The sequence below is a fragment of the Barbus barbus genome (genome assembly GCF_936440315.1).
Source record: "Barbus barbus genome assembly, chromosome: 44".
Classification (NCBI taxonomy): domain Eukaryota; kingdom Metazoa; phylum Chordata; class Actinopteri; order Cypriniformes; family Cyprinidae; genus Barbus; species Barbus barbus.
In genome coordinates this window covers 14,999,476-15,027,432 of record NC_136722.1, presented here as the reverse complement: position 1 = coordinate 15,027,432, position 27,957 = coordinate 14,999,476, and the positions used below count along the sequence as shown (strand labels likewise).

At 38.2% G+C, this 27,957-nt stretch overlaps 1 protein-coding gene across 1 annotated transcript; it reads right to left on the bottom strand.

Annotated features, from left to right (window-relative positions):
- Positions 1–27,551, bottom strand: LOC306863205 (D(3) dopamine receptor-like; the record flags this gene model as incomplete). The annotated part of the gene is made up of 7 exons (XM_079406430.1): positions 27,255–27,551; positions 24,372–24,484; positions 11,260–11,396; positions 9,627–9,820; positions 5,785–5,856; positions 3,802–4,165; positions 1–197 (listed from the first exon to the last, which is right to left on the bottom strand). The coding sequence occupies exons 1-7, from the start codon at positions 27,540–27,542 to the stop codon at positions 1–3; spliced, it is 1,365 nt and encodes a 454-aa protein (XP_079262556.1). The 5' UTR covers positions 27,543–27,551.
- Positions 27,552–27,957: the final 406 nt, after the last annotated feature.

The window sequence follows — 27,957 nt, the reverse complement described above, 5'->3', positions numbered from 1 at the left end:
TTAGCAGCTCAAGATTTTAATAAAGGCTCTGCGGAACTCAATGTTGAACGTAGTGTAGATGACTGGATTGAGAGCGCTGTTGACGTAGCCGAGCCAAGTGAAAGCGCTGTAGACCTCAGGAGGAATGTGACAAGTTCTGCAGTGAGTGTTTAGGATGTGGGTCACAAAGAAGGGCAGCCAGCAAATAAGAAAAACCCCTGCAAGACAAAAACCACAAACGATGACTAAACAGGAACACATAACAGCAAAATGTGGCAACACCCATTTTGAAAAGGGCTAAAAGTGCATTTCTTCAAACTAATTTTTTTGTGAGGCACAGAAGAAATAAAGCCATGAGGCTTTTTAAATGAGCTACTCCTTGAACTTAATTTTCTAAGTGTTTTCTGAAAATGGCAAACTGCTTTGTTGAATTTGAAATAAAAAACAGGTGTTTTTAGCACTCAAAAACCTTGACCACTGGCAAAATAGTCATGTGACAACCCTGACCAATTGACTTTGAACTGAGGCAGCCATTCTTTCGATCCAAGACATCTGTCTCCATGAGTGTGATTTAATTTCCTCCTCAATTAAGCAGACATCTCAGATTACCATCAATGTCATTTATCACTTAACAGAAAATGGGTCATCAGTCGACACTAATAAAGCCAAATTGGTTATTTGGTACTTGATGTTGTATAAAACTATGTTGGAGTCTGACTGTTCTCTGTAGATGTTGCATGAAGCTATTGGCATTCAGCATCTTAATTTTTCCCCAGGTGGCTTCTTGTCGCAATCTGACGAGTTGTAGCACATGCCAGACGCAGACTGAGCTTCACAGTGCGACTCTGAAACCCACTTTCAAAATGTCAGATGACAAACTAAGTGAATCATTGATTGAAAAAATAGTATAGTTGCATGTGCTCGGGTTGAAGGGGGAGGCGTCAGGACACCTGCTATGAAAGAAAAACTATTTTGCAATAGTGAAGATAAAAATCACGGAATCAGTTTGCTGTAAGCAATCAGCAAGAGGATGAATTTCATAAATGACATGTCCTTCCCTGTCACCTCTGAGACGTGAGAGAGGGATGAATATCAGTGTTGAAAATGATGTGCAACAGAGGTCGAGTTAATCAAGTCAGTGAAATTACAAAATAAAATGCTGATAGCGTCACCTGGGATTTGATCACAGGACTTCTTATTCTCAAGGTGTCACACCCACTAGACGTGTTTATTATTTTTTATTTGCAATACTTTTCAAAAGTTTGGGGTAAGTAATTTTTTTAAAGGGATAATTCACCCAAAAATGACAACCCAAAATTCTGTCATTAATTACTCACCATCATGTCGTTCCAAACCCTTAAGACCTCAGTTCATCTTTGGAACACAAATTAAGATATTTTTGATGAAATTTGAGAGGTCTCTGACCCTCCATAGACAGCAACGCAGCTGCACAGTAACGTCGTAAGGACATCGGTAGAATAGTCCATGTGACATCAGTGGTTCAACAGTCATTTTATGAAGGTACGAGAATACTTTGTGTGCAAAGAAAACTAAATTAACTTTATTCAACAATTCTTTTCCTCCGCGTCACCCTAGGATGTCATTTTGGACAGTATCACGACGCATGCACATGATTTTCCTGCATGTAAACAATGCATGCATTGCGCCTTGTTTACATTTAGAGGAAAGTACGCTCATGCATCATGATACTCTCCAAAATGGTGCCTTAGGGTGATGAATTGTTGAATAAAGCTGTTATTTTCTTTATGCACAAAAAATATTCTTGTAGCTTCATTAAATTACAGTTGAAGCACTGATGTCACATGGACTATTTTAAAGGTGTACCTTTCTGTGCCTTGATCGTGGTAGTACCCTTGCTGTCTATGCAGGGTCAGAAAGCTCTCGGATTTCATCAAAAATTCTTAATTTGTGTTCCGAAGATGAATGAAGGTCTAACAGGTTTGGAACGACATCATTAATTAATGATAGAATTTTCATTTTTTGGTGAACTATCCCTTTAAGAATTTTTTTTTTTCAGAAAGGATGCATTAAATTGATCAAAATTGACAGTGAAGACATTTCTAACTTTAAAAGCTGTTATTTTGAACTTCATAATTATCAAAGAATCCTGAAAAAACATGTCTCGGTTTCTAATGTTAAGCACAAATGATTTCAACATAGATAAAAATAAGAAATGTTTTCTTGAGCTAAATCATCATTACTGAGGAATCATGTGACACTGAAGACTGAAGTAATGGCTGTTGAAAATTCAGCATTGCCATCACTAAAATAAATTAAATTTTAAAATGTATTCAAATAGAAAACAGTTATTTTAAATTTATTTCACAGTATTCCTGTTTTTACTGTATCTTTAATAAAATAAATGCAGCTTTGGCATAAAGAAACTTCTTTTACAAACAATAAAAAACCTTACAGACCTCAAACTTTTTAACAGTACACTCTAAAAAAAAAAAAAAGTTGCTATAGAGCACTAAAAGTAGTTCTTTGGCTTTTAATCATAGGGGAACCACTTTTGGTGCTGTATAGCACCAAATGTTGGTGCTTCAGTGGTTCATCAGCGGTTCCTGTATGGTTCTTCAGCGGTTCTTTGGGGTGATTAAGGTGCTATATAGCACCACTGCCGTAAAAAGAACCTGTTAAGCCCCTTATGAGCTAAAGAACCACTGTTGGTGCTGTTTAGCACAATTTTTGTTGAAGAAATACAATGCAATATGGCTCCTCTTATGGTTCTACATAGCACCATTTGACAAAGGTGCTGTTAAAGGTGCTGTCACCTTTAAAGATAGTTGATAGATAGACAGTGGTTCCCCTATGATTACGTGGCAATAACCACTTTTATAGCACAATTTTTTTAGAGTGTAGCTCTTCTTATGTATCTATGACCTTCAATTTAATTTAAGTGATCATTTATTGTAACTTATTATATAATGATTATATGATCTCACCTGGGGCACCAAGGAAAAACAGACAAGTGAGTTTAACCTTGAAAATTGTGAATATAAATGGCCTTGGGCCAAAACAAGACAGAATGTAAAGTGAGACAATTTTCAAGTTCGGCGTAAATTAAATGTGGCATCACTGTGTCACTGTTGTCATGATGCTCAGGGCGACAAATGGAAGTCAAAAAAACAAGTCAGTATGCAAATCAATTCAAGAAGGAAGACCAAACACAATGAAGTATGCAAATTTTACAATGATGCCATTACTGTTGAATGGCAAGCGTTCTAACAGTGTTAACCAATGGGATTTTCCAACTTATTCAGTCTTATAAAAGCTTTCAATATGATGAAATTGCTACCAAAGAGTCTTAATGTATTTGAGCTAAAATGTATTAGTAGAAAATTGTGAAAAATATAAAAAAGTAGTCAGATGAATTTCAATAGCTCAGTAATGCGTGAAAGTATAGTGTCTTTCTTCACTTTAAATGCATAGGCACCTGAAAATAAAAGTTCTGTCATCATTTTCTCACCCTCGAGTTGTTCCAACTAAGGACAGTTGCTGGTCCCCACTGACTTCCATAGTATGAAAAAAAAAATACTATGGTAATCAATGGGGACCAGAAACTTGGTTATACACATTCTTCAAAATATCTTCTTTTTTGTTCAGTAGAAGAAAGAAATTCATACAAGTTTGTAACAACTCGAGCAGGAATTTGAATTTTTGGGTGAACTATCCCTTTAAAGGAGAAGTATGTATTTTTTGCACCACTAACCACACCAGAAATGCAGAAACAACATTTTTTTTTGTTATAAACCTAGGAATGTAATAATAGAGTCTGTGCAAGCAGCACAAGCCTCTCACCCAGAACGATGGCCAACATCTGTGTGGCTTTCTTTTCCTTGGAGTGCATACTTCTACAGCGGACCTGACTGGGACACACCATGGTGCTAGCAGGCCGTGGTGGACGCAGGGTGGTGTGTGTGCGTCCGTTTGACAACTTCTTCACTTCACAGCTCCTAACTGTCACCTGCTCCTCGTCCCCACCCTCCTCTTCCTCACGGTTTGCATCTTGCTCAGTGCGAGCGAAGGACGCCTGGCTGATGCTGCAGTAGTTCAGTGTAATCACAGGTGGCAGCAGCGAGTTATCGGCAGGGGCGGTTTGAGGCCGCTTACGCCAGGGGCAGCTGGCGAGGAGCCGTGGACGGATCACCTGCTCCTTGGTTTCCTGAACAGATAGGGAGATGAAATGCAAGCATGCAAACTTCAAGGTGCGCTGCATATCTTTATTCCTGAAAGCATGTCTGTTCTATAATTATTTAGCACAAGGAGGTATGCTGTCCTCATTTCCTCGAATAGAATGATATCATCTCAAGGACTACTGAGTATTTTTGTTGCAATATGAAGCCGATTTCACACCGCCTTACACATTGGACTAGTTTTGGATTGCTTTCTTGACTTTGCAATTCCGTAAGAAAGGGCAATGAACCAGTAACCCTCTGGCTACGAACTACACATTTGCTGTTTTTACAGCCATATCTTATTAAAATCTCTCATGTATAATTTCCTGTAGGCTAACATAACATTACCATTGGGTATAAAGTAGTTTTGAGAAATATACTATATTATTGAAAATTAGACTTTTTAAAAGTTATTTAAAAGGCTCAGTGGATAGCGGATTGTCTTTCTAACATCTTCAAATAAAGAGAAACAAAATTTCCCTTAAAAAATATCAAAACCTCTTTAAACCAAGACAAATTGACTTTGGATATTAAAGCTTTTTTTTATTATTATTATTTTTGTTTTTAGAAAATATATCTTAAATTTGGTTTAATAGATTTTTCTCACCCTAAAAAGTTTTTGTCTTGTTTTAAGCATACATGTAATTAAACATTATATAATAAAAAAAATTCTGATATCTTATGAAATGTTATTTCTAAAGTAAATGTATCTTCCCATATTATTTAATTATTATAAACTATAATATTTTATATAGTTACTATATATATATTTTTATAATAAACCTTTTTTTCTATATATACTGTACTCTATAATTCAAAAGTTTAGGGTCATTATGATTAAATTAATAATAAATTAATAGTTTTATTCAGCAAGAATTAAATTGATCACAAATATCAGTAAACCATTTATGTTTCAAAAGAGTTCTATTTCAAATAAATTCAAATATGTTTCCACTAAAGTATTAAGCAGTACATCTAAGTACCAAATCAGCATATTAGTATGATTTCTGATGGATCATGTGACACTGAAGACTGGAGTAATAGCTGCTGAAAATTCAACTTTGCCATTACACAAACATAAAATACCTTACCAACCTTAAACCTTTAAACACCTGTTGCACAAATGCAAATATCTAATCAATCACACTGCATCTCCTCTTTTTATCAATTAACCAGTATCTCCCTTCTTCACATCACAGCTCTGATCCCAAGGTCTCAACTAACAGCTGCACTGAACACATTTCCTGTGGCTCCCTACCAAAGCTTGTGAGTCCAAACTTTGATGTGCCTCCTGTGGAAACATTTTTGACAAACAGAGTATGCCAGTGAAGGGAGTAAATCACCAGCCAGAGCAAGTTGGAGGCCATACGTCAGAGCCACAAATGTTCAGTTCACAGCTTACAGCCGCAGGGATAAGTCTGTGGAGGCACGGCAACAGAAACGCACTCGCTATGCTAAAACAGGAGGGAGAATGCTGCCAGCAGTCTCAAAATACCTTGTAAGATTTCTTCACAGGCTCTGTTGCTCTGAGAAGCCTCATTTCATGCAAGATTAGAGTAGTCACAAATTTCTATACACACATGCAGACACACAATGGTATACGCACATTTATCACATTGATCCTGATGGGGGAAAGGTCTCTTTTCTCTTTATGAGAGTCGTCTTGTAAACACGTCTCCTGTGGAGAAATGTTAAAGAGTCAGTGGGTGGAAAACAAAGGCAATGCAAAAGCATGTAAAACAAATTTGGGGAGCAGAAAAAAGGAGTAAAAAGACAGGAAAAGATGCCAGGATCAAGGAAAAGTGGACTGTGTCATTTTACTGAAGCCCAATATATGACTGGAATGAATCATCTACCTGACTTAAATAGAATTATCATTAAGAACCTTAACAACCTTAATTGAACAGAATTAACATTTATCAGGTAAATCTGTCTTCATCATCCATTATGCCTCTAAGGCTCCAGTTGTTCTCCATCCACACATCCTAAGTGAAACTCAGCGAACCCCGAACAGTGTTATTTTATTATTTATTATTTTATTTATTACTGATGTTCCTGAAGGAAACACGATGCATTAAGAGCCGGGGTGAAAACTTTTTGAATTTGAAGATCAAGGTAAATTGTACTTCATTTGTCTTCCAGGAAACATGCAAGTATCTTCTGTCACGTCAGAAGGGCAGTACTAAATGGAAAAATATGATATTTCAACAAAATAAGAAAAATTTGGACATCTTCATCCTGTTCAAAAGTTTTCACCCCCCGGCTCTTAATGCATCGTGTTTCCTTCAGGAGCATCAGTGGATGTTTGAACCTTTTTTAATTGTTGTGTTTGAGTCCCTCAGTCATCCTCAGTGCGAAAAGGTGGATCTCAAAATCATACAGTTACTGCTGGAAAGGGTTAAAATATGCAAAAGATGCTGGAAAACTGAAGATTCTGCAGGACCTGGAGGATTTTTCTGAAGAACAGTGCTCAGTTGAACTGTTCAGAACAAACAAGGGACTCATGAACAACCATCACAATACAAAAAAACAGTCGTAGATCATCCAGGTAACCACACACAGTATTAAGAACCAAGGGTTCCCAAACTTTTGAATGTGGTTATTTTAATAATTTCAGCTATTTTTTTGTCTTGTGGACTATATGTAAACATCTTTTATGGAAAATATCTTACTCAGGACAGTACTAAATAAAAAATAACATGCATTTTGTATGATCTCTCTTTTTTTGTTAAAATTATCCACATTTTCACAGATTCTGCAAGGGGTTCCCAAACTTTCGCATGCCACTGTAGGTGCTGTTTGACAAATTTTGACAATTGACCCCAAGGCTCAACTTTTTTCTGCAATTCTCCAGCTGTGGTCCTTGGAGAGTTTTTCTCATTGTGATGGATGATTAAGGGAATTTGGGCTCTGTTTTCCCTCCTATTTATATTTCTGTGAAACAGGAAGCCATGGCTGGATAATTTAATGTTCATAATCACCCTGGAGTGCTCAAAATTGTGAATATGAATAGGAATACACTTCAGAGATATTTTACTCATAAGAATTTCTAGGGGTGCCAATAATTGTATCCAACTATTTTTTGATCAACTATTTTAAATTCTTATTATACAATGAAAGGTTAGATTTTTGTGATTTTTTTTTTTATAAAAGATCAAAAGGATTAACAAAGCAGATTAATTTTCACAGCCTTCTTTGATAATTTTTACCATGGGTGCCGATACTTTTGGCCATGACTGTATGACTGTATATAACACTTTTAATTCAGGAAATTACTTATCTTAAAATTTTTTGGTTCAATATACTTACCTGTTGATCAAAAATAGCCTTAAATCTATACACTTTTTATTTTTTTATTTAGTAACTTTCAGGAGGGTGAAATTCATTTTTGCAACAGAACATACTATCACTTTGATAAGAAAATCTTATTTTGCTGAATAATTTTGACATTCTTCTTTGGTAATTGATCAAGCAGGCTTGTTGGAACAGTATATCTCCAAAGAACCCTAACATGTCATCTAAGTAAAGAGTAATTGCTGAATTTGTTACGTTTTAGAGGGGGTGTTCTCATTTATGCTGTGCATTGTATTTTAAAGATTCTATGCCTCAAACTTTAAATATTTCACATACTTTTGAAAATCCAGCGTTTAGTTGATCCTGATAAGCACTCATCATCACAGTTGAAAATACGTCGGCTTTTCTTTCATGAGGGGGTTTGGCATCACGGCATCTTTGTTTCCAGGAGGAACGTTAAAGAATGCGACACACATGTCTCCCAGAAATCCTGTATAATTCAACCAATTCGATGACGACTTCGAAACTCCTGAAGTGTTTCCACTGAAGTGTTTGATCAGAGCAAAATGAGTTCTCTTTTACTGAAAACGCATGCAAACAATAAGTTTTCGTGACCACATAGCACAACAGCGTCACGTAAGGACGTAACTGCAATCTCTACCGGTTAATCATATCTGCCCGTATATCGGCAAACCCAACTTTGTCTAATAAGTCTAGGGATATTTTTTAAAAAATAACAGTACCATACCTCAATTGATTTTCTTTGAAATGACAAAAAAAATTTTTTTTTAAATATCTTCTTTTGTGTCTCGGAGAAAAAAGAAAGTCATACAAGTTTGGAATGACATGAAGGTGAGTAAATGATGACAGTTTTTATTTTTGAGTAAACTATTTCTTTAATAAAACCCTCAAAGCTGATTCATTTAAACTATGAACAGATCAATTTACAGCTCATAAGTAAGTCTGTGCTTGGACTTCATTTTCTTTATTCAAATTAGATAGAATAGAAAAACAAGCCTTTTTAACCAGAAGAAAAATATTCAGGGCAGCCTACAAAGCCTTTTCTCCATATCAAATTTTGCTCCCGTTAGCTGGAACTAAATCTTGCAATAAAATTCCTGGGGCGCGTAGCCGAATGGCTTTTCTGGAACTTTTCCAAAGACCTGATTGAGCATCTCACTTTCACAGGAAGGCAATGATACAAAGGCTCTATCCGCTGATAGGGAGAGATGTTTCACTGAATAACACAACCAAGTAATGTTTCCTAACAAAGACAGACTGGATTCCAAGCTTCTTTGAATTTAAGTGAAATGTAATCCAAGATTGCCTGCTAATAATTCAAGTTGGAGTTTAGATGTGTTTCTAATCTATACTTACCACCGGTAACTGATACTTCTAGTGATTATGGCAATGGCAATGGCAATGGCAATTTTATTTATATAGCACTATTTACTACAACCAAGGTTGACCAATGTGCTTTACAATAAAAATAAACTAAAAACAGCAAATAACAAGGAAGTAATACATCATAACATACAACAAAATATAAGACAATGATAACAAGTGCTTCAATCAGAATAAAAGGCCTTATCGAACAGATAGGTTTTTAATTTGGACTTAAAAATAGCCACAGATGAAGCCATTCTAATAAAACTGGGCAGATCATTCCAGAGTCTTGGAGCAATTGTAGCAAAAGCGCGATCACCCCTACACTTCAGCCTCGACTTGGGGATAAACAAGAGTCTCTGGTTAGAGGACCGCAGGGATCTGGTTACATTGTGCTCAATCAATAGATCAGAGATATATGAAGGAACCATACCGTTTAGTGACTTATAGACGATAAGTAAAATTTTAAAATCTACTCTGTAACGCACAGGCAGCCAATGTAAAGACTGTAAAACCGGAGTAATATGATCCCGTTTATGGATCCCTGACAGAAGGCTAGCTGCCGCATTCTGAACCAATTGTAATCGGGATAAAGCTGTTTGACTAATCCCAGCATAGAGTGAGTTACAGTAATCTAATCTAGAAGTAATAAAAGCATTATTATGCACAGTTATTGGTGGATTACATGTGTTTTAAGTAGGGTAGAGAATCCAAAACAGTTTGAGGAGATCTTGTCTGGAGGTGAAATGTGAGAATATCTACTCTTACCGCACATGGTGGTAGAGATGCTGGCTGAACTTTGCCACTGCCTTGACGGAAGGTGATTCTCTTCCGTCTCCTTCTGAGAAAGATGTAGATGCGCACATAGACCAGAAGGGTCACTATGAACGGCAAGTAAAACGACACCACAGAGGAGTAGATAACAAAATCAGGATTTGAAATCGAGCACACTGCAGGGTCATCTGTAAAAACAAACACACAACATAGCTGTCATACTTTAGATACATTTTGCCGGTGTTGTTCTTCTTTTGTTTGCTTTAATAACACCAGTAAAATATTCCATTGTCTAACATAAAGTAATTAAGATTGAAAATCATAGATGTGAGGTAGTAAGTCAGTGTGGATGTATGTAATGATGCCAGCTGTGTTGAAAGTATAATCAATACTCTTATCAGCAGTAATCTGCGATGTATAAAATTGTTTCTGCGGCAGCATAATTAGAGCCTCAAAGTCCTTCTCTCCCATCTGCAGTACATGCAGCCAAGGCAGAACAAATTGCATGCATATCTAGGAGGCTTGTGTGTGTGTGAGAGAGAGATGACATTCATTATATCTCACCGTGAAACTAATTAACTGATTACTCTAATTAAATGGATGGTTAATTTCTTTGCAAACTAATTTATCGTCATCTGATGGAAGCTCACTGAAAGCTATAGCTATAAAATTAGCCCTTAAGATAAACACTCTAGTGCTTTATTGTATTTTGTAACTACATGGTTGAGGAAGCTATACTTAGATTATCAAACTATACATCATGTAAAGTAATTGCTTTACAGTCGAGCTACCCTTTTGATAGTTAGATATACTACAAACTCCTAAAGACAAGTTGCTAAATACATTAAAGCGTAAAAACTCCCATGTACTTACTTAAACTTTTTATTTATTTGTTTTTAGTCAGTGGATATTACTAAAAACCAATAAACTCTTAAGATATGTTATATTCTATCCCCCAACACTGATTCTAAAATATCTCTTGATTAAATTTGTCACTCATATTTTCAAACCCATTTGATATTCATTAGGCCTTTACAAGAATTCATGGCAGCACTTCAATAGGAAGCAATGATTTCACGGGAAGTCGTGGCCTAATGGTTAGAGAGTCGGACTCGTAATCCAAAGGTTGTAATCCAAAGGGCCGGCAGGAATTGTAGGTGGGGGAGTGAATGTCCAGCGCTCTCTCCACCCTCAATACCACGACTGAGGTGCCCTTGAGCAAGGCACCGAACCCCCAACTGCTCCCCGGGCGCCGCAGCATAAATGGCTGCCCACTGCTCCGGGTGTGTGTTCACGGTGTGTGTGTGTGTTCACTGCTGTGTGTGTGCACGTTGGATGGGTTAAATGCAGAGCACAAATTCCAAGTATGGGTCACCATACTTGGCCGTATGTCACTTCACTTCACTTCACTTCACTTCACACCAATGGACAACAGTGCTGGTTCTCAATTGCTTTTGCTTTAGGAAGCAGATTGTATTGGGCATACTAACTATGCATGGTCATACGGTTATTTGCATGTATTTGCATTTTATTTAGCATTATTTTTTCCGTGGATAAGAACAGCTATGACCCGTTTTTGAGTCACAACCCACTAGTTGAGCTGGAGAAACACTATACAGAAACTCACCTGTAGTGTTGAATCCAAACAGAAGGGGGCAGGAGACTGCAAAAGCAAGCACCCAAACTGTTGCAATCATGACTGAAACCCTTTTGCGGGAGCTGTGAGTGGTGTTGTACAGCACTGGCATCACCACAGCAGTATACCTTTACAGACACAAGAATTAATCTCAGAAGAAATGGGACCACTGATAAGAAAAAGGTCACACTCACTGAAGCATGAAAAGCATGAGTTATGAGATTAAACAACATTTTTAAATGACCCCGCTGGACGTCTAAGTTGATAAGGTATAATCATAAATTTTAAATCAGCTCTATTGAATTAAATCAATATTGAATCTTAATGATCGATTCCCTAAAAGCTGAAATAATAGCTTAAATTCATTACATATATGGTGGAGATATTTTTGGCCAGCACAAACTAACTATTCAAGTACAAACATAACACATGTATCTGTCTATTTTTAACCGGAAGAAATAGATTAGATACAGAGAGACAGAGTTTGTTTATGGTACTGTATTTTTATTTGTGGTACACAATGCGTTTGAATGAACGGACAAATTTAGTTGTTTGAGAAATGAACTTCAGTAAATAAATTGTCTGTTAAGACAAAAGCCACTCTAAAGCGCAAAAGAGACAAATGAGTGGATTCCTCATTTCTTTCTCTTATAAGGCCTTCATAGTTTAATTTGCATTGCGTAGGTCATGGGTTTGAGTCTCAGGTCCGGCAGGGATTGTAGGTGGGGGAGTGAATAACCAACACTCTCTCCACCCTCAATACCACGACTGAGATGAGACCCTTGAGCAAGGCACCGAACCCCCAACTGCTCCCCGGGCACTGCAGAATTGGCTGCCCACTGCTCCGGGGTGTATGTTCACTACTGTGTGTACACTTGGATGGGTTAAATGCAGAGCACAAATTGGGTCACCATACTTGGCCACACACCACTTCTCTTCCCCCCTTCTATGCTATCTCCCTGGCTTGAGAACATTAACTTAGCTAATTAAAGATTCTCGGCCACTTTTGATTCACTAAAACAGTGAACTTATGGCACTCAGAAAGAGTTGCCAAACGAGTTCTGTGGGAGTTATCTTGATTAAGATAAAAAAAATTGGGTGACAGAAATCCACTGTGTTGTCTGCCAGAATAAACTGACAAAGTGATTGAGCCCGCCGCGGCCAAGAATTGTCATATTAATAATTAATCTGTAGATTAATTTATCTCGCTCTAAACGAGTTGAGATTGTTAGCGCTATAAGAAAGATAAGAATCTAAATAGTTGCTTTTTGATGGTTCAGTGTGAAAGGCATTGATGTTTCACTGATTACCCATATCTGTGTCCAAACTGACAGGCTCCCTTACGTCACCATAGTGACGCGTAACCCATCGCAGTGCGCAGGCTCAGTCCCCAGCTCCATTTTGAGCTTTTTGTAAACAAAGAGCATAGCACGAATCTAAGCTAACTGAGGCTAATGAGTTTGCATTGAAGCCTATGCAGAGCTATTAGCATTGAAGGCTAGCGATTAGCACATAGCATTTTGAGGGTTTTGAATGCGGTGTATGTTGCAGTGTGTTTTGAAGTGTTGTTGTGACTTTACCCTTTACAGCTGAACTTTAACTCACACTAAGATTTTCATACCGTTTCTTTCTCTCGTTTGCATTTATTCATGCTATCTCTCTCCTCCCACTTGAAAGGACTTTAACAAATGCAAACTTAAATAAACCATTGCTGTGCACTGCAGCTAATTATCATAGGAAGTGAGCTAGCGATCTCACAGGTGGGTTTAATAAACGTGTTAAGGCTTTCCCGTTTTAGCCGGTATTATTTAATAGCTATTGGTTTTTATTAGCAATAAATCATGGTTTTCGCCCTCAGTTCTTTAAGGATACCTTTTGATTAATTCAATTATAACTGCTCTCATGATTTTAACAGCATCAGTAGATAAATTGTTATCCTAAGGTATTTGGAATTGTTAATTTAATTTCATAATTATTCCCAGATTTGAAATGAATTTCATTTCATAAAATAATTTCAGTTCCTGCTTCCATAACGATAGTCACTGATTAATTTAATCACAAGTGCTCTTATAACAACATTAAGATCTAAATCCTAACTATCAAGAGGGTCCAAAATTTTTAATTTCCTTTATAATTATGGTGGCACGGATTAATTTGTTCTTATGATTTTAATGACACGAGGAGGAATTAGTAACTTGTTATGCTTAAGGATATGAAATTAGGGATGTGGAATTTGTAATTTAATTTCATAATTAATTACTAATTATTTCTAATTAGAAATTCTAATTTTATTTAATAATAAATTACAGTTCCTGTTTCCATAAGGCAACACTATTGGCTGATCAATGCAATTGTAATTGCGCTTGTAATTTTAATGACAAATATCATTAAGATTTTAATCCTTAACTGTCAATAGTGCTCTGAAATTGGCAGCTGTGGTTAAGTAGGGTTTGGGCTTCCCTATTTTAATGATACATTATTGAGTCATTTTAATCTGAACCGAATACCTCTGTCCTAGTGTTTCAAAGTGACGGCATGCAGCAGGCCTACTGGCCTAGCAATCGGGTATCGGAGGAGTCAGCAGGCTGACTGGGCGAAGGTGCGGATATACCACCCCGGCTAACTATTGACTGAGGTACATCGGACTCCGGGTCCGTGCTGACGGATAGCTCCCAGGATATAGCTCCGCCCCTCGTCAAGCCAGCAGTCATTGACATGCCTCACCCGACTCCCAGCCCGGTTGTGCCAAAAGCCTTAGCTGTTTGAGAGGTTCACTGCAATACGACGGGGACGGAGTGTTCGGCAGGACCCTTACAGGAGCTCACCTGGTGCGCTCGGGCGGTGGGCCTTGCTGCTGGACTCCGCTGGACCAATTTAATTCCTCACCAAGCCTAGGGTATAAGAACTTAACCTTCCAATTAGCAAAACCCCAAAAGAAAAATTAGGGTTTTCTCAATACTTAGGCTAGGTTGTTTTATCCTACGAAAACAGCAAAACCAAACCCCTAAGTGCATCGACTCAACAGCGCCACCACGCTGCCACCCTTGTTAGTACTCCTTACATTGAGACACCCTCACTCTTCTTCTTCTTCTTCTTCTCTTTTCTCCCTGCTGTTATCTTCTAATTTGACTACTGCTACTGTTTGCTGGGATTTTGCCTGTAGGAAGATCATAAGCAGAGAATTTTAGCAATTGAACAGGTATTTGTGAAACTTGAGTGACATTTCAAAACTGTTTTCCATTTACCTTCCTCTCTTGTCAAGTCACCTTTATTTATGTAGCGCTTTTAACAATGTAAATTGTGTCAAAGCAACTGCACAATATCAAAAAAGGAAAATAGTGTGTCAATAATGTAAAATTAAAAGATTAAAAAAAAGATTTTCAGTTGAAGGCATTTCGTTATTGAATTCAGTGATGTCATCATCCAGCTCAGTTCAGTTTAAATAGTGTCTTTGCAATCAGGTAGACGATATCGCTGGAAATGAAGTGTCCCCAACTAAGCAAGCCAGAGGCGACAGCGGCAAGGAACCAAAACTCCATCGGTGACAGAATGGAGAAAAAAACCTTGGGAGAAACCAGGCTCAGTCGGGGGGCCAGTTCTTCTCTGGCCAAACGAACCAGCAGTTCAATTCCAACTGCAGCAAAGTCAGATTGTAAGGGCTCAACAGGTTTCAGTGGTCTTTCCCGATGGCTGTCTAAGTGGCGGGGTCCTCACTGGGGATCTGTCTCTGGCGCTTATCTCTGTGTCCTGGTCTCCGCTGATGTTCATGGCTGTAGAGGTCATCTCTGGGTGCTGATCCACCATCTGATCTGGATACGGACTGGATGTGGTGACTGCAGTGACCATCTGAGCTGGATACGGACCGGATCGGGTGACTACGGTGAAAATTGGGTGGTCTTGTGAAATCCTACCCCGCCAGGCTAAAGCAGGTCAACGAGAAAATAGGCTTCGGCAAAATTTTCAGCATCTCAGAGACGGTGTTCTCACGTATGTCCCTGAGCTCCTCACTGCACCAAAGCTCGTAGTCCCTCAAGGCCAAAGGGGGATGATGCTGACACACGCCCACGATGCACCATGCGTGGGACACCATGGTGCCAAGGCCACTTATGAAACACTCAAGCAAGTAGCATACTGGACTGGCATGTAGCAAGACATAGTGGAATACGTCAAGGGATGCCTGGTGTGTTGCCAGTTCAAACCGGCAAATCCAAACCACCGAGCCCCACTGCAAGGGAAAGGAATGACCTTCCCATGGTCGGACCTCCAAATAGACTGGGTAGGACCCCTGCCACGGTCAACACGGGGCAACAAATACTTCCTCACCCTGGTTTGCGAATTCATTAAGTGGATAGAGTGCCTCCCAGCTCCAAATGATACTGCAGGAACAACAGCCTGCCTGTTAATGAATCACATCTTTTCAAGATTTGGACTGCCGTTAAGGGTCAACTCTGACCGTGCAACCCACTTCACCGCCAAGGTCATGCAGGAAGTGTGGAAACTCCTGGGTATACAGGCCAAGCTCCATATAAGCCATCACCCAATTTCCTCAGGTCAAGTTGAACGGGCCAATAGGACAGTGGTCAGCATGTTGAAGAAGTACGTGTCCGCAAATCAAAAGGATTGGGATATTAAACTTCCTCAGGTACTGATGGCCGCTCGAGCCACCCCTCACCAGTCTACCGGAGTACCCCTGTTTACATTGATGACAGGGAGAAGCATGACACTACCACTACACCTGCTGTACCAACCTGGTGACCTGAATCTCGTCACCGCCTAAGCTCCTCGATTGATAACTTAGCCATGGTTAGGATTCCACACTACTTGATACCTCTTAGCCTTGTCCAAAACATCCTAACTTCGGCCACTACGGGCCCCGCTAGTCCCATCCAAAGCCATCTCACCTTTTCCCTGGGTAGCGCTATTCCCTTATACATAGACCCGGAAGCAGGCGACTTGGCTTTTCTCCTCAGTTTGCCCATTATCGACTCTAATAACATTTACAGGCTCAAAGATGTTGTGAATGTGGGATTTTGGCAAGGGAACACCAATGTTAAAATCCACACTCCTGAAGTGGTTGTGTATCACGATAACAACGAGCAGTTGTATCTGGCCCCACACCTAAAGATGTGTACGCTCACTAAGGACATTCATTTCCTCTGCCCGAGTAAACCCTTCATCTGCGATAATACTGAGGGTATCTGCGGCCTAGAATCCATTAGACCCGACACTAGCTGCCCCGCGTAGCGACACCACGTTCTCAAGTTGAGGTAACACAAGCCGAAATCATCGGAAACCGATGGCTAGTCAACACTTCAGCGTGAACAGCTACCCTCACATACGATCTACACGACACAGCCACGCGCATTATCCTGCCCAACCAAACTCTATGGATCACTGTCCCTAAGTGCTCGATTCTCCATATTGACAATTTGGCATTGTATCACCTTACCGACGACGAGTATCAGGCTGAACTCAAAATTTCACCCTTCTTCAAACAGCATTCCTTCGTCCTCGATCCAGAATTGGAAGAAAGGATCAAGGAGGAAGGAACGCAACTCATTGATTTGACTCCTGTTGATACAGCTTTAGAAACTATTGCTGGCCTTCCGCCCGCTGGCGTGCCAATTATTCGGTCTTGGTCTGCCGCTGACACAGCGCTTTGCATCTCCACTATTGTAGGATATGTTGTGACTTTGACATGAGTGAACGCCGTTCAAGAGTCTTTCAACAAATGCACATCAGGCGTCCTGCGCATTTTCCGACGTGATAAAACCGACCAAGAACCCAAACCTGAGAACTCGACCAACCTGATTGAGATCACGCCTATACTGCCTCGTCGAATCCCTGACAATTAAACCAATCAGAACGACCCAATTACCAATAATTCTAAAGAATGAACCCCTATGCCTTCTCAAGTTTCTAACCTGTTCATTCCCAAATTACCCTGCACCAGGATTCAGTCAGTGATGGAGATGTTGTTTGTGTCTTGTGTGTGCCTGCTTTCTCTGCCTCTTATTCCAGTGCCCGCCGACGTTCGCAATGGGAACCTCACCGAGCAAAGGGGGATGTGTAGAACTTTATTGAACAGACACACAAAATAATTGCAGGATAGCACATTCCTTGGCAGAAGTTAAGGAGCATTCTCTCGACCATGCAGTGTTTGTGTTTTGTACTTGTTCAGTTACTGCCTTGTGCTCTCGGTACTTTGTTACCTAGCTCATAACAAATAAAATGCTGGTTAATGCTAACTTCGATACTTGACTAGGATACACTAAGTGCTAGATGCTGGATGTCTAAGTTGATAAGGTGTAATCATAAGTTTTAAATCAGCTCAATTGAATTAAATCAATATTGAATCTTAATGATCGATTCCCTAAAATATTAAATAATATCTTAAATTCATTACAACACCGAAGAGGGATTAATTATGCTCAACGCTTTCAAAAGAATGATGCACAAATGCAATTGTATTAGCTTTTCGTGAGCGGTTTTATATCTGCAGCACACTGCACTTACACGTACAGAATACCACAGAGGAAAGAGAGAGGTGAACCAGGCCAGTCTGAAAGGCATAATCAACCTAAATATGTTCTTTTCTCTCCCACCGCACCGGCTGCACTCTCATACGTTTTTGTCTTTTATACTGAATCGTTTTCTCTCAGCCCTTCTGTTTTGTCCTTTATGATCAGCAGCTCATCCTTGCCCTCCTCCAACTAATTAAACGTCTATATGTTTTCGCACTCATGCCATGCAATCAAAATTAAAACAAGGACCCCTCCCAGCTCTATGTATGAAGGTGATAATGATGCACCTGTCACTTGCTGATACCATGTGAAAGGAATATTTTGGGTTCAGTAAAGCTCATTCAACAGCTTTTTTTGGCATAATGTTGATTACCACAAAAATAGTTTGGTTTTTAAATAAAGAAGCAAACAATTGAGGTTACAGTAATAATAATAATAATAATTTTTATTTATATAGTGCCTTTCCAGAGCTCAAGGACACTTTACAATAAACATCAGAAATGTGAGAGCATGTGAGAACAATAATACAGAAAGTAATTTAGAAATCAGACATATAGAGTAATATGTAGATTAGACAACATAAAACAGAATAAACAGAAATCAACTTAAGAAAGGTAGCATTCTGAAAATAAGTGAGTTTTAAGCAGCGATTTAAATTCAGACAGGTTATTGGCAAGACAGAGCTATCTGGGAAGAGAGTTCCATAATTTAGGGGCAACAACACTGAATGATCTGCCCCCCATGGAAGAGAGGTGATTCCGAGGGATGACGAGAAGGCGAGAATCGGAGGACTGCAATGAACGAGGTGGAGAATAGGGAAGGAGCAGATTGCAAAGATAGTAAGGAGCCAGATCATGCAAAGCTTTAAAAGTAAGCAGGAGTATTTTAAACTTGATATGATAGGCCACTGGTAGCCAATGCAGATCAGTTAGAATAGGGGTGATGTGGGCCGAATGCTTAGTGCGAGTGAGAATACGAGCGGCTGAGTTTTGAATACACTGTAATTTAGCAATGGAAACCAATGAAAAGGGCATTACAGTAATCGAGACGAGATGAAACAAAATCATGGATGAGAGTTACTGCATCGTTGGCACTAATGAAAGGATGAAGCTGGACAATTCGTCGTAAATGAAAGAATGCTGATTTAGTGAGAGAGTTAATATGAGACTGAAATGATAGAGAGGAGTTAAACATAACACCAAGATTTCTAACGATACTAGATGGAGCAATTTGAGTGCCAGTGATATTGTAAGTAAAGTCAGCGGGAACTTTGGTGGTAAGTGATGGGGTACCAATTATGATGATTTTGGTTTTATCAATATTAAGTTTCAGAAAATTAGAGTTAAGTCATGTTTTTATATCCTGCACGCAAACAGAAATTTTGTTAATTTGGGTGGATAGGGAAGCCCTGCATGACGTGTTAATTTGAATGTCATCAGCATAAAAATAATAGCTAAAGCCATGATGCTGTAGTACAGGGATAGGCAACTTCGGTCCTGGAGGGCCGGTGTCCTGCAGAGTTTAGCTCCAACCCTAATCAAACACACCTGAAGAAGCTAACCAATGTCTTTAAGATCACTAGAAAGTTACAGGCAGGTGTGTTTGATTAGGGTTGGAGCTAAACTCTGCAGGACACCGGTCCTCCAGGACCGAAGTTGGCTATCCCTGCTGTAGTATCTGACCCATGGTAAAATATAAATAATAAACACCAAAGGCCCAAGAACGGAACCCTGGGGGACGCCTTATTTCAGGGGCAGGGGCGGACTGGCCATCTGTACATTCTGGAGAAGTCCAGAAAGGCCGTCGGCCTGGCTGGTTCATCATCAAAGAAAAAGTGTCAGATTAAGTGACGTTGATGGCCGTCAAAAGGGGGCGCTAATGAAATCTATTTTTGCTTATAAGAAACCGAAATTGACACGAAGGAGTGTGGGCTCATGATGGAAAGCAAAAGACGTGAAGATAAAGGTGGTTGGGAGAAACTAAAAGGAAAAAAGCGAACAGATACATCAGGTTACCTTTGCCCGCCTCTCTCACTATACACAGCATATAGCCTATAGCACTATAGTAAAATCTGAGCGACCACTGCTATTTATCATTCTGCATTGTCTGACATGAATATTCCATTCATTCATAAAGAGACAGCAGCGATTCCATAATTAAATGAAGTAGCCTATAAGGTGATTAGTTTGATTAACATGACACACACACACACACACACAAAGAGACATGTGAATACTCAAACTGAAGAATTCTGTTGTTTCAGGTTTCTAGATTCTAGTTTCTAGATGTTTATCATTGTCATATACATTTTGCATTCAGCTCTTTTTATGTAGATTTCAAGTATTTTAGTTCATACAATACTACATTTATTTCAATCCTCTGTTGAAAAAAAAAAATAGAAACCATCACATAATTTGTAATGGTTTTACTGGTTAGAATGAAAATTGTATTGGTTTTAATGCAAACTGTAATGGCGCCTGTTGGTCTCAACTGGTAATTGGTCACCTTCTATTCATGGCTTTTGTTAAAGCCACTAAATTCTAATGTAATATGTCCCAAAACACACTACAGGAAACCATTATTTAATGGTTTTAATGGTTAAAAGTTGATGGTTTGTAATGTTTGTAATGGTATTTGTAGTGGAAATCATTCAATTTTTCGATTGTCACCATGGGTTTTGTGATTTTAATTGCCATAAATGTGACAGGATTGCTGTAATATTGTGAGATATTAGTGACTGTTTGTAGTTGTGGTGGGCCTATATGGGAGAAAATCAAGGACCGTTTTTTTACTCCCAGTTCGTCCCTGTTCAGGGGGGCAGTAGGTGATTTGAAATCCTGAGCAGAAATGTAGGTATGAAGAGAGCCAGGAAAGAGCAGTACCAGATATACCCAGAGCCGAAAGACGAGAGATAAGCAAATCATGAGAGACGGTGTCAAAGGCGGAGCTGAGGTCAAGTAGCAGAAGTAAAGACAGAGAGCCAGTGTCGAAAGAGAGTAATAAATCATTCACCACCTTTACAAGGGCAGTTTCAGTACTAGGGTCAACCCACATATAAAGCTCACGTACCCATTAAGCACACTTCCATATTTGAGATCAGATTATAAAAAGAAAAAATTATTTATTATCCTGCTTGATGTCTTAACCAATTGATGTGTTTGTTACTATATACTTCTTATAATTTCAACTCAATCGGATCATTACACACTGAGATATGGGTTTCCATGTTTTCACACTGTCTGGCGGCCATTTTGAAAGCTGTCTGAAAACTTTCACCAAAAGATGAGCCCCTTAAATGTGCATTTCTTAAGGAAAGGAAAGGCTGTGGCGTGTGGCCAAGTATGGTGACCCATACTTGGAATTTGTGCTCACATTTAACCCATCCAAGTGCACACTCACAAGTCCAACTCTCTAGCCATTAGGCCACGACTGCCCCATTTAAGCCTTTATTTGAGGTAAGTTTCACTACTTATTGTAAAATTAAGAGATTAGTTTTACAGTGCTGTAATTTTGAAAGATTTCATATTATTTTAAAGGTGAGCTTAAAGGGTGCACTACTATGAAAATCACACAGCTTCAGTGTGACATCAATAAGAAAAAGTATAATTTCATAGATATTGTTAATAATAGTTGTTCATATTAAAATATGTATTAACTTAATACATGACCTACACTATTTATTTAGAAAAAATCCTGTCATTTTAATAAATATTACATGAAATTTATAAAACATTGTTGCTGCTCCCATTAAGCTCAGTGTGCTCTCTTTAAGCTCTTCCACATTGAACATCTATGTAAATACTTCATAAACAGGCTTCACATATTAACTGATTGTTGTCACTTTAAGTTAAGTTAATCGATTTGCTATGGATTCTGTCAACTCCAATCTGCAGATTGGATCTGGTCTTTGGCGACTAGCATAAACTTTTCCAGACTGTAAATCTGTGGAAAATCGGGGCAAAAAATTGTGTAGTGTATTCCAGCCTTAAGAGACTATAGATAAATTGACATCCATTTAAAAAGAAGTTTCATAATGAGGCTAGTTTCTGTGTTCATCCCCATGAATGAAATGTTTTATTGGTTTGTTTTATTTGAGTTTTGAATATGTGTTACTTAGCTGAATGTGGACAAGTCTAGATGCTGCAATGTGCTTAAATGACACTTCACTATGAATATATAACTGATCAAATTAAATGCCTTGTTGCTTGAATTATGTTGTTTGTTTGTTTTTTTGACTTTGTACCTTCAAAAAAATATATTTTTACAATTATTCATTAAAAATGTTCCTTAAAATAAGCAATAATTTTTAATAAAATATGATGTGAGCTTAAATGGGAACAGGGCTGTGCTTAAAGGGTACAAAAATGTACCCATTAAGCACAGCCAGACTTTTTGAATTTAATGATGTATATCTTAATTGAAATGCTTTTGTCATTTAAAATTAAATTAAATATTTTTGTGTGAGAGATTAATATTTTATTTTAACATTACGTTTTGTACTAAACCAATATCTTGTGCACTAAAAATTTCTCAATGTAGATTTTGGTGAGCTTAATAGGTGCAGTTACCCTATGTTGTGGAGGAAAGCCGGACTGAAATGGGTCAAAGACATTATTTGCCACGAGGAAAGACCGAAGCTGGGAAGCTACAGTACTCTCCGATAATTTAGCAATAAATGGTCAATTTGAAATGGGATGATAATTGAATAAGACTGTGGGATCGAGATTGGGTTTCTTGAGAACTAGGGTGACTGCAATGATTTTAAGTGACTGAGGAAAAGAAGCAGTGACAAGGGAAGCATTTATGAAATGAGAGATAGGTGCAGAAATGACCGAATGACACCGTTTCAATAGAGGAGTAGGAGCAGGGTCAAATTAGCTCGGAGACAGAAGACGGATTGGTAAGAGAAAAGCAGGACAGGGAAAGACCAGAAAGATTAGGCTCAAAGTTAAAACTGATGGCGTTGTTCGAAAAGCCCCGGTGGACGGCAGCTGTCTTGTCCAGAAGATAGTTTAGAAAGGAGCAGCAGAATTCATCTGAACCTACAGCATCATGAGGTGGGGATTTGGTAAGTTTATTTACTGAGTTAAACAGAGCTTTTGGCCTGGGACTGGTTTATTAATCATGGCAGAGACGAAACTAGAACATGCTAGATGTAAAGCAGATTTGTAATTTTTGAGATGTTCTAGAAAGGCTTGATGATGAACAGTGAGGCCAGTTTTCCTATAGAGATGCTAAGCCATCGACCGGAGCCCTTAAGGATACTAAGTTGGGGGGTGAACCAGGGAGAAGTGTGTGTGGAAGAAACAGTTCTAGTCTTAACAGGAGCATGCACAGACGTAATATCTGACAATATAGAGTTCAATTTTGAAAGAATCAGTGAAGGAGAAGATAAATAAAAAAACATCAGAAAGATTAGAGGAAGCAATAGAGGAACAGGAAGATGAAATGTCAACATTATTGCAATTACGGTAAGATATGAGTCTATGAGTTTATGATCAGAGATAGCAGTGTCAGAGGAAGAGATGGAGCAAATACCAACCCCTGAGCTACAGATCAAATCAAGGATATAACCACAAGAATGAGTAGGAAAATGAACATGCTGAGAACAGATTAAAACAATCAAAAACTGATAGTAATTGAGTGGTGTTAAAAGTGCAGTCACATTGTTGCCTGTGAATTTTTACAGGCAAAATACAGTAATTTCAGTAGGAATCCATGTGAACGGGAATTTCATGTGAATGTGAAAGATTTCCCCACGCGGATTTCGCATTGGGTTCAGTTGGTCATGCGAATTTGCAACACTGACAACAGAAAGCTGTCTGATTTGAACGAGTTTGATTTGATTTTTGTTTAATTTTGCTATTGTGATTATACCATTAGACACTTACAATGGAAGTGAATGTGGCCCATTTTTGAATTTAAAAGCAGAAATGTGACGTTTATAATTTTACATTATAACCTACATTAATTAAAACTTGTGCATTATTTGTACATATTTTTTTTATTATTTGTTATTTAAGTTATTTGTTACTGTTATGTAACAAAGATTTAGAATTAGAAATAACTTCATACAGAAAAGGTTACATTTTTTTACACTCATGTTAATATGCATATTTGTTTATTTTTTATTGTTAGGTTTTTGGCTTTACTATTGAAACAGTGATTATTTTAATGTTTACTGATTGGCCCCAATTAATTCCATTTCAAGTGTCTAACGGTTCAAGATTTCTAAATTCTGTGGTAACAAGAAATATGCCACAAATGTAGTCGATTGAGCTTATTTTGCACTCCAAAAAGGTTCCAAAAGGGGGTTTTCGCAATGATGTCAAGAACCATTTTTGTTTCCCCAAAAAACTTTTTAGTGAACTGTTAAAGAACCATTTTTTTCTTAGTATGAAGAACTTTTTAATTATCTAAAGAACCTTTTTTTTTTACTATAAAGATCCTTTTGTGCATGGATGTTAAAGGTTCTTCATGGAACCACTGATGCCAATGAAGAACCTTTGTGTGTAGTAAACCCAGAATAATCCATTCCTAAAAAAAGAAACACAAGCACATACATTTTTAACTCCCTACCTGTCGATGCTGATGGCACACAGGTTGAGTATGCTTGCAGTGCACATCATCACATCCAGGGTCACAAAAACATTGCAATACAACCGACTGAAGAGCCAATCTCCACCAACCACCTGCACAGGTAAAACAGGGTCATATTAAGGGCCTAAATGCACAAAAAAATCGAAAGGAAATGGACGAAATATGTCCAACTGAGCAACTTATTTTTAACCACACTGCCTCACCTATATGGTTTCTTCACTGAAAGGAAGTAGAGTACTCTTTTTGAGAGTCCCACCTTTTATCCCACACTCGTTTGGCAAATAATGAATGCCCCACGGGCAAACAGACCCTTGGTCCATCTCTCAGGGGGCCTACAAGAATAACGGCCATTCGAATGGCAAGGGAGGTGTAATAAGGCTCTGGCAGAGATGAATGAACTGCATGCTCCAGTACAAGACTGCTAGGTGTAGTGCATCATGACAGGAAGATCTTCTTTTCTCCTCCTGGCACTAATCAAGAGCAGCACAATGCCTCCTGCAGCCAATCAAGAGATGTGCAGCCAAATTTAACCGAGTAGGAAGACTGTCTCTAAATGAAGGTTTTTAACCATTACCACCAAAACCAGGGAAGAAATTTGATATTAGACAGTAAAAATTATACTATCTATAACGTAATGCATTCGGGTTGATTATGATGTTACATAATATTTTAAGATTTTTAACCAGGTGCAATGTAACATTTGCCAATTAATTTAAGATTTGATGTTAAAATCTTTTCAGACTTTTAGGATCAAAACTTTTTACCATATAAATCAAGTGCTCTATGAATTGTAGCTCTGAAGACTGCTGCTTTTCATTGATGGATGGAAGAATTTAATCATTAACCAATGTGAAAGGTAATTATTGATCATTTAGAGGACATTGAATGAAGTATGAATTGAGAACCATTATCTGCTGCTCTCCTGCCTATAAACTTTCAAATTGAGTGCTGCAGGGATGATGTCAAACCCTCAGAAGAATAATCCCTCAAGATTTTCCTATGGGCTTTTATAATGGGGTTTTACAATTTATGAGTAAAATAAGGTCTTTGGTAAACATACCTTGATGGTACTTAAATGTATTGTGTTACAGCGTAAAGGCACACACTCACACCCCAAACATTCTTATTTACATATTACAAACATATGTTTTTTTAAAACAACCATAACAGCTTCAGAATTCACATTTTTACCCTTAACCCATCTCTTTTAGAGAACTTCATAAAATTCAAGGCATTGATGTTTGCCTACAAAGCCGCCACTGGCTTTGCACCCCTTAACCTATATTCATAACCTCAGACTTATGTGCCCTCTAGAAGCTTGCACTCTGCAAGTGAACGTCACTTTATTTTGCCATCCCAAAGAGGCACAAAATCACTTTCACGGACCTTTAAATTATATGTTCCCTCCTGGTGGAATGACCTACCCAACTCAATCCGAGCAACTGAGTCCTTAGCCATCTTCAAGAATCGGCTAAAAACACATCTCTTCCATCTTTATTTGACCCTCTAACTCTAGCACTCTCTATTCTAATTCTATTCATAAAAAATAAAAAAAACTTGCCCCTTTTAGACTTGCACCCTATTCATTTACTAACTGCTTGTTTTCTTAAAAAAAACAACAACACTAGCTTCTCTATTCTTTTGGTGGGTGTGTGTAATTTACATTGTAGAGCAAAATGTTGAAGTATCTTCAAGGTGCGACGTATACCATAGACCTTATTCATAAATTGAAAAACCCTATAGGAAAATCTCAAGGGAATCTATGGAGAATTAGTCTTCTGGGTTTTGACGTCATCCCTGCAGCACTCTATAATATTGCCTTTTACTGGTTATTGTTGATTTCTTATATCTCGTTTCTTATGTCAATGTCTAGTAATCAACTATTGATCAAATAAAATAATTGGAAGTCTTAACTAATTACAGCACAGATTTATGGATCTCTTGAGACATGAAGTGTTTGTTTTTGCATTGCACATGCAGATTTTGCATCGGTTTCGGTTGGTCCTGTCAAGCTGACCAACAAAAAGTGGCTTTGTGTGAAAGCGGCTTCTGTGATTTATAAATCTCTAAACTATTGACAATAGACATTGGACTTTTTTCATTAATGTGACTTTACCATGACACACGTTTGTTAAAATTGGTCACATTAATTGCATTGAGCAACAGAAAGCTGATTAGTTTGACAGTGACTACATCAGTGTTTATGTATAAATTGAGGGACTAATCAATAGCTATCATCTAAACTGTCCATGCTTTCTCTCTCATATGCAGCATCTGAAAGCCTGATTCAGTCCAAAGAATCGGTTAAACGGCCCTCTATTTCATATGCAAATTTGGAAGTCTGGTTCATTTGAGTGAGTTGACTCATTCTAAATGGTCATATCTCATATATAACGCTACAAAGTCCAATTCATTCTAGTGAATCGGTTTGTTTGGACGGTTCATGTAAATGAACAGATTAAAAAAAAAACGATTCACCAATTTGAGTTCCTGTATATGTTTTTGTAAACTGGGATACTTTTGATGTATTAAGTATAAATGTGCCTGTTCAAGACTGACACTATTCCAAATCACCCAAGCTGTCGCCCAAAGAGGGATTTTTTGCAATGATTCCATAGAAGAACCATTTTTGGTTCCCAAAGAATCTTTTAGTAATTTTTTTACTTAGTTCAAAGAACATTTTAATAATCTAAGGACCTTTTAAGAAGCTTTTGTTCAATGGAAAGGTTTTATGAATCTCAAAATCTCTTCATGGAACTGTCAACGCCAATAGAAAACCTTTATTTTTAAGACTGTGTAGTAATAGTTGTCAATACTGAAATGCTCTGAAATATAGGCTACAGTAGGTTCTTGTGTACTCACTTCCAAATAGACCGCCCAGGGCATGACCAGTGAGGCAACCAAGAGATCAGCCACAGCCAAGCTGACCACCAGGTAGTTGGTGGTGGTTTGGAGAGCTTTCTCTCGAAGCACAGCAATACACACCAGAACATTCCCAAACACAATAGCCAGGATGAGTAGGGAATAGAGCATGGCATAGTAATTCCTCTTCACTTCTTCAATGCCTGATATCAGGCTGTAGTTTCCCTCAGGAGTGAGAGAATGTTCTGAGTCATTCCACTGCCATTCACTGCTGCTAAACATTGCCATGAGTGAGGAAGATCTGGGGAGAGAGAAGAGTTTTTGACTTTGGGGATCAAAACACAGACATCAAGGGACAGAGGTTTTGACAACACATATATTGTAACATTTCTAGTTTGTCTGAAAGCTTGTGTTTATATGCAGAACTCCCTGTATTTTATATTCTGCAAAGAGACTTGGAAAACACTTGACTGCTTGAGATGTGACAAGTATTCAGTGACTTCAGATGATGTTTTCTGATTGACAGTGCAACTTTTATATCTTTGAAAATTCTATTCAGCAATAAAAAATAAGGTATCATAAAATCTATTTTGGTGATCCATGCTTGATTTGCCACAGAATATGTGATGCATACCTGTCTCCTCCTCCTCATTTTATGCAACCCTTTACATTTGGTTTATAATAAATGACTAAATACATTAAG